The sequence below is a fragment of the Apus apus genome, chromosome 1 (genome assembly GCF_020740795.1).
Source record: "Apus apus isolate bApuApu2 chromosome 1, bApuApu2.pri.cur, whole genome shotgun sequence".
Taxonomy (NCBI): Eukaryota; Metazoa; Chordata; class Aves; order Apodiformes; family Apodidae; genus Apus; species Apus apus.
In genome coordinates, this window is record NC_067282.1 from 29,171,132 (window position 1) to 29,187,651 (window position 16,520).

Sequence of the window (16,520 nt, forward strand, 5' to 3'; positions counted from 1 at the left end):
CTCTGGACCCTCTCCAGCCTGTCTGCAGCCTTTTTGCTGAGCAGGGACCAAAAGTGAACTCAATCCTCCAGGTGTGGTCCAACAAGCACCAAGTAGAGCGGGATGATAACTTCTTTGTCTCTGCTGGTGATGCCCTAGTTGATGCAGCCCAGCATCCTGTTGGCTTTCTTTGCTGCTGCAGCAGCACACTGTTCACTCATGTTGAGCCTGTTATTCACCAAGACCTCCAGGTCCCTTTCCGCAGGGCTGCTCTCCAGCCAGGTAGATCCCAGTCTGAACCGCACTCCTGGGTTATGTGTTCCCAGGTACAAGACCCTACACTTCTCCCTGTTGAACTTCATAAGGTTCCTGCTAGTCCACTCCTCCAGTCTGTCCATGTCATCCTGGAGGGTGGCTCTCCCTTCTGGAGGGTCAACCTCTCCACTCATCTTGGTGTCATCAGCAAACTTCATCAGGGTGCTCTTGATCCAAACATCCAGGTCACTTACGAAGATGTTAAACACACTGGGCCCAGTATCAATCCCTGGAGGACCCCACTTGTGACCGGTTGCCACTTTGAGAAGGAACTATTTACTATCACCCTCCGGGTATGATCAGTCAGCCAGTTCCCCATGCACCACACAGACCACTTGTCAAGGCCATAATGAGTCAGTTTCTCCAGGAGGAGGCTGTGGGGGACCATATCAAAAGCCTTGGAGAAGTCCAAGTAGACAATGCCCACCACTCACCCTGCATCAACCAAGTGGGTCACTTTGTCATAGAAGGTGATCAGGTTTGTCAAGCATGATTACCCCTGGTAAATCCATGTTTGGCTTTTCCTAATCATGTGCTTCAATTGACTTGTGACTGCCTCCAGGAGGATTTGCTCCATAGCTTTCCCAGGGACTGAAGTGAGACTAATGGGCTTATAATTACCTGTGATCTCCTTTGAACCCTTCTTATATACATTAGCCTTCCTCCAATCCTCAGGGACGTCTTCCCATCTCCATGACTTCTCAAAGACTATGGAGAGTGGCTTTGCAATGACACCAGCAGCTCTCCCAACACCCTAGGGTGGGTGACATCCCGGCCCATTGATTTGTATGGGTCAAGCTCCTGTAATAGTTCACACACCAATTCTTCCTTCAATGACAGTGGGTCAGTGTCTGCATCAACCTGGCTTTTGTTCCTGTGGCCTGGGACCCAACAGTGCTGGTAAAGACAGAGGTGAAGAAGGTGTTGAGGACTCTGCCTTTTCAGCATTGTTGGTAACTAATTCACCTCTTCTGTTCAATAGTGGACCAGTATTATTCCTCTGGTTCTGCTTGTATCTGAAGAACCCTTTATTGAAGTTTTTGACATCTCTGGCCAACGTCAGCTCAAGCTGAGCTTTTGCTTTCCTAATTGCATCCCTGCATACCCTGGCAATGCCCTTGTAATTTCCAACTGGTAATGTTCCACTTTTCCACCTCTAGGTGGTTCTGAGCAGACCCAGTCTCACAGTTAAGCCAAGGGGGTTTCTTGCTCAGCCTACTTCCCTTTAGAGGAGATGAACTGGTTTTGCTTATCTAGGAGAGTGTTCTTGAAAAATTCCTAGCACTCACAAGCTCCTTTCCCCTCCATGGAAGCTTCCCACAGGATCCCTTCCGACTGAGACCAGAGCAAGCTGAAGTTTGCTCTTCTAAAATCTAAAACCTTTGTCCTGGAATTCACCTTCATTGTGCTCAGGAGTGTCCCAAGCCCCACAATTCTGTGGTCACTGCAGCCAAGTCTGTCACTAACTGAGATATTACAGAGCAGGTTTTCCTGGTTAGCGAGTAGTAAGTCCAGCTTTGCCCCATCCCTGGTTGGCACATCCAAAATTTGTGTGAGGAAGCAGTCTTGTACACATTCCAGCAACTGGATGGATGTCAGGGGAGCTACAGTGTTGTTTTTCCAGTAAATGTCTGGGTAGTTAAAGTCTCCCATCAGGACCAAGTTTTGTTGACCCAAAGCGTCGCCTGAGCAACCCAAGTATTGCTTTGTTGGTCACATCTTGGTCTGGGGTTGGTAACAGATGCCCACTGTAAGGTCACCTTTGGAGACAACCCCTCTGATTTTGACCCAGAGGGACACAATAGGACTACCACAATTACCATAGTTGACTTCTATGCATTCAAGGCTTTCCTTAACATAGAGCACAACTCCTCCACCTCATCTCCCCTGCCTGTCTTTACAAACAGTCTCTCTCACGATCCTCCAGTCACGTGAATCATCCCACCATCTTTCAGTTATTCCTACGATATCATAACTATTCAACTGGGCATGGAGCTCCAGCTCCTCCTGTTTATGACCCAGATTGTGTGCGTTTGTAGACATACACTTCAGGAGGCTGATCTTTTGGTTCTCATTTTGGGAGGCAGCTGAGGCACATTTTACACTACTCTGGTTGGCCTGGTTTATTCCCCAACTGGTTGTAGAGGTGATAGTGGAATGATCACTGCCATTTTTGATCCCTCCCCTCAGGTCCTTCAGCCTAAAGCCCGCCTCACCAAGTTGGCCAGCCTGTTGCTAAAGATTTGCCTGCCTCTCTTAAGAGAGGTGGATTCCATCCTTTCCCAGCAGGTTGTAGTCCTCGTAGAAGGTCAGTTATCATAAAAGCCAAAACCCTCATGGCAACACCAGCCTCATAGACAGGAGTTGACCTGTATTATGTGTCTGTTCCTGACTGCCCTCAATCCTTGAAATGGCAATATTGAAGAAAAGATAACTTGGGCACCATAATTCTTTACTTTCTCCCCCAGGGCCTTAAATAGTCTTTCTTGATTCTGCCTAGGTTTGGTCTTACAGTGTCATTCATGCACACATGAAAGAGTAACAGGGGATAGTAGTCCGTTGTCTTGACAAGTTGTGGCATCATCTCTGCAACAACACAGACCTTAGCTCTGATATTCTTGTATCTAAGGGAAAAGGAAATCTAGTAGACATGGAAGGAGTATGTCTGACATACATTAGCTTTTCTAAGAGAAACCATCTGTTAAGCAGAAACACATATGACTCCTGGAGCCTAGAGGAGAGACAGTAAGGAAACGTGTGACTCATTTAACACTGCTGAAGTCACTTGTGGTTGAATCCAGAACTGCGTAATACAATGAGCTGTGGCCTGAACTAGGGCCTTGAAGGCAATTGGCAAAGCACAGCTTGCACCCACATAGCTAAACTTTCTCCACTTCTAATTCATACCAGCAGTTGAAATTAGCCCATGAGCTGCATCATGCCCCAAATCTTGCCTAGGCATTGTCCAGAGGAGTGCTGACAAAAGCCAAAACATGCCAGGGAACACGTTACTGACGGAACACCACCCATAACTGTCGGGCAATACTCAAGCCTGAACTACTGTCCCTTTGAGACCAGTAGTACAGACACAGCGCAAATAGCCAGTTCCTTGCTGCCTGACCTTACTTGGCTACCTGTCAACAAGGTCTTAGAGTCACTCTTCTAATACAACAGTAAACAATGTAGCCGGTAACCTATTGTAAAAATGTTGAGGGTGTGACCATTCCTACTTCCTCCAGTTTTAAAAGGAATTACTTAAGACTTCCAAATCAAAGAAAGGACTTCAAACTACATATAGACACCTACCTTCAGAAGAGGTGTAGGACTTCAGACATTAACCTAACAGAAAACAATACACAGAAGGACACCTACTGCAAAAAAATACACTAACTTCCATCCCTGGGTATTAAGTTCCTCTTTACTAGGAGCACAGAAACCTCATTTGAAATTCTACCCTGCATTCAAAAAAAGGGCACTAAGCACTCACATACAGTGAGCTCCACATCAACTGTATCCTTGGACAATCAAAGACTAGGAGGCTGAATAGTTAAGCTTGTACTGTACTAAATACTAAGGAGTACTTGCTGACCTGTAACTTCTTACAGCTTTACCCTGACCTGGATTTGTTTAACACTTTTTAAGAAAACCTTAAATATATCTATTTAATATTTTTCTCCTTACTGCATGGTCACAGTAGGTCTGATGTTATTCCAGCTCAGTGAGTTTGTCATATTAATGTAATAAAATAGATTATTTGGGAATACATGGTTTTCCTCAGGAAGGCTTTTCTGTCACAATGAGCTGCATAACTTAAAACCAGCAGAATTCTTTGGTGTGGGATGACGTATCGGAGTATAAACATTAACTAGGTAGTTAGTTGACAAATATTATGGCAAACACTGAATTATATTAAATCAATAATACATGATAAAACAGTACGGTAAATTTAATTGCAGAAGTTTAATTGACAATAGAAACCACAGAGAAGAAGGAACTGATAAAGGAGAAGCATTACAGAACATAGTTTAGGGCAGTGCTGCATGGAAGGAGTTATAGACACAACAAAGTACACTTCCTTAGTTTTGATCATATTTTAATCATTAAGAGAAGTATGCTTGCAGGGTCATCTTTATCTTGCATCAGCCATTAAAACTCTAAACCACATTAAGTCTCTAAATAACAACACCTATCAATACTGGTGTTCCTTCTTCCTTTGAAAAACACAAACACTAATTAGGACAGCAAGTGTTAAAGAACAACACAGCCAAGGGAGGCTACAGTGTCAACAGCTTAGTGCAATGCACTGCTTCAGCTCATCATGTTTGTCCTTCACACATAAACAAACACCAAAAAACCCAGCTGAATCTAGCAGACCAAATCAGACTGCAAATTAACTCGCTTTAGTCTGCCACAGTGCACCTTCCCATTCTGTTCTGGGCTATTGCGGGGTTGTAGAAGGCAGAACAGGCACCTCCCATCCCTGTTAACAGCAAAAGCTACCATGAACTTTTTTAAACTGCAGTCCTAAGAAGAATAGGCTATAACTAGCGGTCCTTGAACTCCTAGTGCTCACAGGTGTGAGTTAACAACGGAGTACCTGTAGAACTAACCAAGAAAGTGTGGCTGTGCTTCTTTCTCTAGCCCACCTTACTGGGCTGGCATGAATTACCATATCTTCAGACAAGGCTGCAGTTGTTCTGTAACTCCAGTGCAGGAGAACAAGACCCTTTCACTACCCCAGTGTTGGGAAGCTGAAGCTTGACAGAGCAGAAGGGCTTCACACCTCTCATTTCTGGCCCACTGAAGACTGGCTTGCAGAAAAAGTATTTTGTAATGCAGCCCAAACTGTTTTAAGCATGCCAAATGTGATGATTTAGAACGTGTGTACACTCCACATTCTTCATCTACTGTACATGTGAAAAGGCATTTGTAGGAAGTATATTTTCTAATCAGCAGTGAAAGAAAGCTAATACCTTGCTTAGTCCTCCCCATTCACTGCTTAAGAGCAGAGTGCAAACTGAGAGGCAGGGAAATACAACTGGATTGCTTTACAGATACAGATAACAAAGGTGGATGCTCCATAGGTATTTACTTTCTTGAATGGCACAGTAAAAAACCCCAAACGTAAGTCACGCTGTTCCCAGAAACAAATGCATTTCAGATAGCATAAATATTTCACTCTTAAAATAGACTTTAAAATTTTATAGACTTTGTATTTTATTTGTTTGCACTGAGAACCTGCTCTTCATTGTTACTTCCTAACAGCAAGCAGTGACACTTCAGCCAAATATGTGACAAGGCTTTCTGTGAGGGAAATTCCGAGATTCTGGAATTTATTCACACAACCTCCATCCAAGATACTCAAAACAATTACTTTTTTTGGCTGGTCAAAAGAGAGATTAATTTGACAGTATTATGGAAAAGGCAGAGGATGAACTCCTAGGCTGGCCAGCAACAAGCTATCCCTTTCACAGGAAACAGATCTTAACTATGCTAGGGTTTAAATCATATTTATATAAACACAACAAAAACTAAGCAAAGGCTATAGGCACATTTATTTTTGAATCTGAAGTAAATTCAGTTACCCTTATTTACAGATACAAAATTAAAAGAGTCTCCAAAATACTATAGTGAGATGAAGCACAATTGTTCTACAGTAAAGAAAGAATGCTGTGTGGTATATTTCTGTTTTGCCAATAAAAATTATGCAGATCAACATATTCTAAACTGATGTCTACATAATCTGCAGCTGGAAGCATCACAACCTCAATGGTAAATAATATTTCAGTGGAGGAAAAAGAAGTACTTTCCACATGATTCAGTCAGTATGGACACATGCCCCTTTTCAAAATGAAGAATTATTGAGAAGAACCTTCATCTTTTTTCTACCGTTTTATTTTGCGTTTCTGGTTAAAAGAAAGGATGACCTAGAAAAGTTTCATCTCCTTCCTAAAATACAGATGACTAAATCAGCTAGCTATGCAAAAGCAATAAACATATTCACAGTGACTAGCAAAGGATTGATATGTTATCTTCAGAAACAAGTGAGAAACAGAATCCTTCCCATTAATTCAATACAGCTTCCAAAGCCAGATAAAGGTCAGAGGCACTTAAAGGGGTTTTTTCATATTTTTTTTTGAGAGAAACTATGCAAGGCCTTTTTTCCTCACAAAAGATCTGTGACAAGTACAACTACAATAAATTCAACTATTCTGTATTCAATTGTGCAGTCCCTTTAAACCTCCTATTGAAGTCCTGCTTCCTAAAGCAGTCCGGAGAACGAGGAAAGATTGGATAAATACAGATGTGACTTTCCAAAGAGCAGACAAGCCTTTTGATGAAATGTACTACCTGCAGGGGAGGTAAGTTCTAAAGAAATAAAAATGGGGGAATTTGAGTTGCATTATGCAAAGATTTGTAAATAAATATTTTTCAAATGTTTCTATTCTTATTTACAAAGTTACGTGTGGTTTTTTTGCATAAGCTTTGCTTATCCCATGCTTTTTTCTTCTTTCTTCATTTTAACTTTTAAAAGAAACACATCCTCTAACCACATTAGGAAACCTCCTGAGATTTCATCTTTTAGGATTATCAGGTAGCTTGTTTAACCCAAAACAAGCACTTATTGTGAGATATTCCTTCTGACTAAGCAGAAGTCATCTGGATTTTCTATCCTTTATGGTGTGTTTGGAGGTAAGTGATACTTACTGGTATGAAGCACACTTCTCTACCTACCCCTTCTTGAGCAAATTACTAATTAAGCAGACACTTGGTAAACCTTGTGCGCCATTACATGGAGATAATATCTAGGTAATGAGAAGACCAATATCCAGGTAATGAACTGTGGAAGAATCTAGTAAACCACTCCTTTTTTCACTAGCTGAACCTTTCTGAGACACCTGACCTCAACAGCCTTGCAAGTCAGCCACAGAAGCATTTTCTCCTGTTGCTAATAAATTACACTTTTCAGACTAAACCAACCAATATTTAGACGTGAGGCACAGGCAGATTTTCCACACTAGAAGACCCATGGCTTTATGTTTCTGTGTGCAGCCTTACACTATACCAAGATCAGGTCCTTTGCTGCAGTGACCCAGGGACTCACCATGACATTCTAGCACAGCTACTGTTTTGCTGCTTCTCATCACCTGAGCCACCACTATGCAGTCTGCTGCTTACAACTCGCAGCCTTTCCCTTACAGGCAGCTGGACAAGGCAACAGAGGCCAGTGCTGAATCACAGGGTGCCTGCACACAGGCTCCAACTGCTCACAGCTGGCTTCCTTAGCTTCCCTCAGCTTTTGAGGGAACCCTCTTGTATGCCCTCCAGTGACAAACCTCTGGCAGCAGGAGACTGCAGACTGTCCTGTGCTTGGGAAGACCCAGGTGGAACAAGATGCACAGGTCCATGAAGCAGAAGGGCCCATGGATATATGTACTGCACATTCCTATTTATCCTCTCCACTGTGCTCCACTCATCTTAGTGGCACAAGATGATGGTTGGTGGTCTCTTCCAACTGAACTGCTTTATTCTACTAACACTCAGATCAGCTATAAAAGACACCCCAAAACAGTACCAAAGATAAACCTCTGGCAAATCAAGAAGACATTCAATATATTAAAATACATTCAAACAGAGCACTTGGAAAACTTTAAATAATCCTGTACTTGTTGTTGACATTAGAATTTGTTTCACAAAAGCCTGCAGCTATATTCATAATTTTTGAAAACACAGCACTTTCACTTTTCCAGTCTGAAAGCCCAAGTACAAACCAGATTATCTGCATATGATGTTTGAATTACTGCATCGAAACTGACAAATATGTCTTACTGCTGATCAGTAAGCTGACTTCAAGCTGGTTTGCAGAAGACAGAAGGAGCCACTTTTTGCTTTTAGAGTCAAACTTTGGTATCTCTGTCTCTGCCTTTTGTCCTCTGAACTTCATAGTTCTCAAATAAGCACTCTTTATATGCCTGCAGGCTTCTTAAAATATGGCCTGCCTCTTGAAATACTGTCTCATTTACCCTGTTTCTGTAAGCTTTGCAAAAAGGCTCTTGGCCACAAGTGCTTTCAAGGCAGTCTTATTCAAGGAACAGCAAAACCACAAAGAAATTAATACAGAAATGGAGAGGCCACGTGCATCTCACAAGACACAAAACAAACATGCAAAAGCATTACAGAGGGAAAGACTGACACTCTGGTACAGCAGGTACAGCACTGCACCATAAATCCTGAGGCACATGCAGTGATGTGGTGATGAGCATGGAGCTGCATACACAAGTCTTGGCTCCCTCAGCGGAAAGGTCACTCAACTTCATAACAGGGCATATTAATGGGGCTGCCAGACTTGTGCCCATCAACTGTGTTGGCAAAGGAAATCGAGTGGCAAGGGCTGGTTGGCACAAGGCAGCCAACCAGACTCAGTGTGAAGCATGGCAATCACTTCCACACACCCCTGAGACCAGTGTGCTGAGCTAGAAACCTGAAGACAAACGGAGCTCTCCCTGCTCAGGCACAACAGTACTCTGCAAGTCCAGCAGTATAACCCCACAGCCTGGTAAAGTACTACCCATACTAGAAAACGGTTGACTTTTGACTCTGAAGTCATACACAAACCAAAAGCAGATCACTCTGAAAGGAAAACGTGCCTCACACTTAAACTATCCCATTACCCATGGCATATTGTGTTTATTTTAAACTTGCCAGAACTATAAGATATGGGATGGGTTCTTAAACAATCACTTTATGTCTCTCTGGTCAAAATTACCTGTCTGTATAATCTCCTGTTCCATCGCATTAACAGCACATTTTTGGTTTATAAGTAATACACAATACAAATAAACAATGTTTGATTTACTGAGATCCAGCTTACAAAACATCAAACCAAACTCCCAGCATCCAAAAATACCAAAGTGACTGAAGTGCAAAGAACAATGCGAATCAGTATTTGAAGTACTACTAACAAACAGACCAGATGCACAGAACTAAGGCCCTATTACCAAGTGGGAATGGCAAATGGATAAAAATTAACTTACAAATAAAAGCACAGAATGTATTGTCTTTGGCACCAAAATGCCATTCATGGTTATTACCCTTAAGATTCGTGCCAATGATGTTGGCTTAAAATCATCTAAATCAGCAGAGCCCTGTTGACTTCCTCCTCTGATATTCTGATATATAACTTTTTTTTCAAAACCTGAAGACATGCCAAAACTTGTTTTGCTTTTCTGTTTTGCTAGAAATGAATCACAGCCAGACTACAACTTACTTTATAGAGCTGAGTGTGATTTTTTTTTTCTAGCTATGCATGTTATACACAAACAAATGCTACTTTAAAACATTACTTACAGATTGCCAAGCAAGAGACTCCATAATTTGATGTTCACAGCATTGCAGATGCCTTATCATTTCCCTTGTTAGGCTTGGTTCTGCTTTAATAAAGCTTTCAATCACCTTGTAGAAGTCAAAAGCTTTTAAATCAAATACGTTGAGAATCCATGGGAAAGACAAGTTTGTTTCAGCACTGGTACCATCACTCTGTGAAGCATTTCCTGCAGGGAAGATAACTAGTATTATAAAGAGTACTACATTTTTTTCACTTCTGATTTATTTTTCCTTTTTGTATTGTTATTTTCCCCAACCCTGAACACTTCTAAGATGGAGCTGGACAGAGTGCTGGGCCATCTTGCCTAGACAATGCTTTTGCAAAGAAAGGACCAGCTGATCCTTGAGGTCACTTCCAACCTGGTATTCCATGATTCTATTACACTGAATCATTGCTAGTTCAGAAATTTCAGTGAGCTCTTTTTTTCTTTCTATTTACTATATTTTCTGTATTAGAACAAATGGCAATACATATCACTAAATAACAATGCTATTTAAGGCTTTAGGTTCAACTTACTGACATACGTAGCCATGACAACCTCAACAGCACATGCCAGAAGAGACGTATGGAAGATGTTATCATTCAGAAGTGTGCTAAGGAGAAAGAAAGTTATTAATACTTGTCCTAAAACTAAAATGGCAGCCTTTGATAACAAGGTGTGATATTTCAAGCATGATAACATACCTGAAATTCTGCACTGAGAGGCGCTCTTCCTCCTGAAATGTACACATCAAACCAAGCTTGTGAATATTCTGAGTATTTGTAAAAGCAAAGCCAGCACTAAGCTACCAGTACTAGACTTACCGACTTGAGCATAGACTCCATTACTCTGTAATACAGACGTACTCCAAGCTTGTATCGCTGGTAAAAAGACATGAAAAAATGTTACAAGAAGTTTTAACAGACTGCAACAGGCAGACTCTCATGTCTTAACAATTCAGAACATTTTTGGTTTTTAGAAGAAACCATTATCCCCAGCTCCATTTGCCAGGAGCACCAGAGAGTCCTCAGAGGTTACTAGGGTGATGTGACTACCCCAACCACATGGAGACTGATTAACCAGGTATTTATGTCAAACCATAACTAACAGGATAACAAACAGTGCTGACAGACGTAAGACTGTCGAGTACAAACTCGGTTGGATTTGTTCTCCAAAATCCTTGTTGAAAGCACAACTTGCCTACTGATTTCATAAGGAAGTGAGTCATCTTGTGCAGTTGTAGGCTAAATTACTTAATGAATGCAAAGTTATGTTTCACTAAACATATGCTGTCCAGCCATTTTCCCATTCTTCATTAAAGCATTTCTAACGTATTTCTACCCAGTTCCCTTTATTTTAAGAATTATTTGTTGAATATTATCTTTACAGAGCTTTAGGAAAAATATATGTCCATTCCTCAAGATGAAAACAATCTTGTTACTTTTTACCTGCATTGAAAGAGGACAGCCAATTAATCAGGTCCCACATAAGGTAGTACCACCAGTGTTCAAATGAGTAATACTCAGATACAAACCCACTCAGTTACCTGTGAGCCAATTTCAGCGCATCCCTGTCCAACTGCTTCAGCGAATTTCTTTTTGAAGATGTGGTGAAAACTTTCCACTCTTTTCAGAATACTATCCGTAGGGTTTACTGTGCAGTTCTAATAAAGTACAGGAAAGAGGACAGGAAAAGGAAAGGCAAAGGAAAGATATTTTACTTTAAAAACTTGATGACTTAATCACATTAGTCCTGCTTCACTTTGTAACACCTCTCAAGCAGCTCATCAGCACAAACAGAAGTGGAATATTTACAAGAAACAGAATAATTGTATATGATTCAACAGTTTCCAGTAACTACAACCTCATATCTCACATGCAAACAGATGCAACTAACCCTACTAATAGGTGAGTCGTACTATGGACATTCATGTCTTTAAAGTTAGAAATATGTTTAAGTTGCTCAACATGGACACACAAGAACCCCTATGAGTACATCCTCCTTCTCTTCTGTCTCTTTTTTATATCCCCTTCTTTTCACATCTAAAACATACACCAATAAACCTTAATATTTAGAGCAGTATCAAAAGGGTTCCAGTACACATCAGTTAGAAAGAAGTATTTCTAAAATTATTAGTATAAAATGTACTACCTCAAAAACGTTTGTTAAGAAAGGATTTTGAAAAACATGCTGCAAATCTGTTTATGTACATTTTACTTGAGTGATAATTCCAACAATCTTTCACAAACCCTCCTTCCAGTCACTTACATTGAAATATACGATGAGAGTATCTGACGGTTTATCAGTTGCTGAATTTAAAATCATAATCAATTGCTGAATGTTATTCATTGCAGCTCTGAAAAAAATACAATAAAAAGCATAATAAACATTAAGGTTGACTTAAAAGCTTCCAGAAACTGAACAGCAATTCTACAACCAACAACAAAAAATATTATTTTAGTTTTCAACTCAGTTATCAAACAACCTGCTGAGAAAACCTGTTGGATTGTGTCAATCACTGTGAATTCTAATAATCTAATTCATCAAATAATCTAATTTTTAGAATTATTCCAATCCATAAGGAAACAACCAAAGTAACATAAATTAAGTAATAAACACTAACAAGCACTTTTAAAAGCAATAAAATGGTGGAATTGCAATCCTTGCATGTGAAAATACTCATTAAAATAAAGCAACTCCCTAACAAAAAAACCTGTCTTTTATACAAAACTAATACAAAAACCTGGTGAATGAAGACAGCTTTTATGTTTCAAATCACCTGTTCTTAAGTGTAATAAGCAAGATGTATCCAAATATAGCAATCACAGGGAAAAAACAGTCTTTTTAACATCAATGCTTTGAAAAACCTGTATTTTTCAGAGGGACAGCATGTCAACATTTCCACTAGCAATGGCAGGAGAATACAGAATCTCCTCCCTCCCTGGATCCAAACCCAGAAGTCACATTAAAACTTAAATTCTTACTTTAACTCCCATCCCCTTTATTTTCAATAGAAAGGCTACAATTTCTGTAGTCCTTACTCTACCTGCTGTATGTGTAGCTAGGTTAGATCTTAAATATAAAATATCCTTAACTTTTAAGGGATTATGGTTGGGAAAATGATGTGGACATTAAAACAAATGTTTTGTTCCCAAGAAATACAAACAAAAATTCTTTACTGTCTATATGAAAAGTAGATTAAAAATATGAATAATGTTTTATTAACTTGGATATACTGAAGTATCAAAGTATGCCTCCTTATACAATCACACTGATATTTTTTTACAGGTACAGAGTAGAAAAATAAAAACAAAACAGTGACATAAAAACTATCTGTATCTCTACTTAATTCTATGATTAATGCCTAAAATTTTCTTGCTAGTAACAGATATAAAACCACACACTGATCCATATCCAATGTATTAACGTAGAAAACTAACACTAACAGAAGTAACACCAGTATTTCAGAAGAGTTGTAATAATTTAAAGAAAGTAGAATCTTTGGAAGACAAGTGCATAGGTTCCTGTTGTTTATTCCACAGACGTGGGTATCTCTCTGAAAAGCATTTTTCATTTTCTCTGCTAAAACTGATCTCCTGATGAAACATTTTTCATTACTTTCAGAAAGATCATTATTTTAAGATAACAGAACTTGGCCTCTTCTCAAATAGCATGTACACTATCCAGGAGATGACAGAATAACTATAGGCAGGAAAATAAGAACAATAATGATCTTGTCATAAAGGAGATGAAGATATGTGCATGAGCCAGCATCTAAATAGCTCACATTTCCAACTTTTGAGGATATCATGTATTGTTCTGCCTTTATTATTTGCACATACATTCAGAACTAGTAATATATCCAGTACATCCGTAAGTACTCCTGTGACCTGGCTTTTTTAAAAACGTATTTCAAGTTGTGTATTAAGCAACAGCATTAAGTTTCTATTCATTTAGAAATAATAGTGTATTAATATCTCTCCTAACATCTAAGAAACGGTTTGATTCTTCCAGTTGTATTGTTATTTTCTGAATTTTACATTGTGGCTCTTGTCCTTTGGTGAGTTTTCTATTTGTTTTAAATTTATGTGCTCTTTAACCTCAATTTGGCTCATATCACTCAGAAAGTAAGTGGAGACAGAAGAAAAGTATGTCCAAGCATTACAACTGTAGTAGCGCAAAGATCCATTTTTCTTTAATCTCCTTTTTAGAAGATTTTGGTAAAATCACTTCTACCAAAACTCTTAGTAATAAGGAAAAGTGTAAGGGCAGTGGAAAAAAACAGAATGAAAACACAGAATCCATTCTCATTATGCTCTGATCTAGTACCTACTGTCATTTCACCTACTGCTTTCTATAAAAACTCTGAGATACAAACCCACTCAGGAAAATTATTAGATTCTCACCAATTTCAGGGGGCTTTAGAGCAGATCCTAGGTGTCTAGATCCAGGAAGAAGACATTATAAGAAGAGCCAAAATAAAAGTACGGTGCTTTCAACATAACCTGTAAGGGGTTCTACTTAATGCAGGGAGAGTTAATGATCCACTTTCCACTCTATGCTGGTGATCAAAGGTTCACTGCCATCTAGTGACAGTCCTGTGGCTAAATGAGAAACAGTTACTACTGCCCGTATCACGGCTGGTGACTAACCCTTCACTGGAACTGTCTTAGATGAATCAGTTTTAGAAAACTCAGAGAAAAAACAAGTGTGGATCGAAATAATCTAAATAACTCGTTCGACCTTCTCTCAAGATCAGAGTTGGTTTAGCACACTTCAGACTTTTAGCAATGTGGAAACTTGGTACTCCTGGACTTTATTAGTAAGACTTGCACGTCACAAAAATTAATGAAGCATCTTTCAGAGTCAGTTTTTATAAATGCTAGTATAACTGAAAACTGTCAATAATAAGTTATCTATATTTGTCAAAAATTTGATTTGTTGTCAACAACCTTCTTGTTAAATACACTGCATGTATATAGATGTATTGTAAATAGATGGCCTAGTTCCTGGTATCACACATTCAGCCTGGGAACTGAAAGACATACTGATGCCTTCATGACTAAAAAAACATCACTGGCAGTTGAAGAATTGAAGCATAAGACTAAAAGGGAGCACTAAAGCAATCCAACCAAGCCTTCTGCAGTCACAGGTGATTAAGTTATTTAATCTACTGATCAGTATCTACCTCAGCTGCATTTCTCCCTTACTATTTCTATGAAGAAACTTTTCAGAACTTCACTGCTCTGTTGGCTAGAAAACAATTCATTTCTGCAGATGGCAGTTAGTAGATTCACAGTGGACACACAAGCCCAGAGTCTAATCCATTCTTCCACAAGTAGATAAACACTGTAGTGGCATTTTTAATAAAAACAAAACCGATTTTACTCATTTGAGAAAAGTGAAGCAATAATTAAGGGTATCATACTTTAACTTATCCCTACAGCATGCTAAATGGAAGGCATTTACACAGCAAGCCTGGAACAAGAACACTGTCCAATTTTATTAAACATGACAGGTTAAGAATGACTGCCTGCACAAACACTCCTCTGTTTGTCCACACAGCACATGGCACTGCAGTGACTCAGCTTGCTAGCTCTTGATTGTCCAGCAATTTCTAAGTATCATCAGAGAAAAAAAACAAACTGATTTTGTCAAAAACTATGTGGCTCAAGGAATAATTGTTACATGCAGATCTCCTTTCCTTTGGTTAACTGAATTCAAGCTATGTTTGACTGTAGATCAGTTAATCTCTAACTAATACCACATTTTTATCATATCTGTTTTCCCAATAGACCAAAATATGTATGCACTCTGAAATGTTCATCTTCCCAAGACAGAAAAAAAACACTAAGAAGAAAAAGAACATGGGAGAATAAATGTGTGTGCATATGCAATCTGGTATCAGGAAAGGAAGCCAGAAGACACAGAGCTAAAGATGGGAAAGGAAGATGGAAGTATAGCAGACAGAAGTACTACCATGGAAGTACAAAGCTTCATTCTCACAAGAACAAATACAGTAATCTATTTTACATATTGCACAAGTCAGTAAAAAGCTTTTTCTGTTTCCCAACTACTTCACCAGGAACCAGGGGCACTCAACACCCCTCACTACATGCTCCCTGCTCATTAGTGACCAGACTACAGTCTGTTTTATGAAAAACAAAACAGTTGCTTTAAAATCAAAACAACACTCTAAAGATTAATATCTCTACTTAGGATGTGAAACAAAAGAACACTCATACCGAACAGGAGTCTGTGGAAGTGTAAGATTAGGTTCCTCATCTGGATTGTTTTTTAGTGGTGTCCTCTCCAACTGTGAGCTACAGAAATGGGGGAAAAAAAAAAACTATGAAGTACTAATGTAATTCAAAATTGGTTTCTACAAAGAATTATTATTAATCTGCAGGAAAAAACAACAAACTATGGAACAGAGTTTTAGAAGATCTAGACTCCAACCGATCCAATTGCTCAAACAAAGTAACCTTAAGTCCCAAGCAGATCTGCTTTGGGCAAGATGTTGGACTAGGTGACCTCTGAAGCTCTCTTCCAACTTCATTTTTTTTTTTTTTAGAATCCTACTTAGAGCAATTTAATTTGTAAGTAAAGCCAGTATTAGCTCCATTTCAATCCAATCTTAAACATGTATTTTTCTAGCATAGATAAAGTCACAGACTCACACTGTGATCTCACATTAGCTATGGCTGTGAAAATATTGACTTGCCAGGAACCACCAGAATTTTAGAGTAAGACTATAAGAATTCAAATACATCTGTATTACTGAACAGCATCAGTGTACATGCCTGGGCACTGGCGCTCAACTGCTTATTCTGCTAAACCATCCATGGCATATTTCTGTCC

At 39.3% G+C, this 16,520-nt stretch overlaps 1 protein-coding gene across 1 annotated transcript in view; it reads right to left on the reverse strand.

Annotated features, from left to right (window-relative positions):
* The window catches only part of RB1 (RB transcriptional corepressor 1), an 85,516-nt gene that overhangs the window by 43,962 nt on the left and 25,034 nt on the right, over positions 1-16,520 (reverse strand). Inside the window, exons 11-17 of the mRNA XM_051634816.1 lie at positions 15,905-15,982; positions 11,928-12,015; positions 11,206-11,322; positions 10,484-10,540; positions 10,364-10,395; positions 10,196-10,272; positions 9,643-9,845 (exon numbers count right to left, since the gene is read on the reverse strand). Coding sequence (XP_051490776.1) covers positions 9,643-9,845; positions 10,196-10,272; positions 10,364-10,395; positions 10,484-10,540; positions 11,206-11,322; positions 11,928-12,015; positions 15,905-15,982 — 652 coding nt within the window. The remainder of the gene's footprint in view (positions 1-9,642; positions 9,846-10,195; positions 10,273-10,363; positions 10,396-10,483; positions 10,541-11,205; positions 11,323-11,927; positions 12,016-15,904; positions 15,983-16,520) is intronic.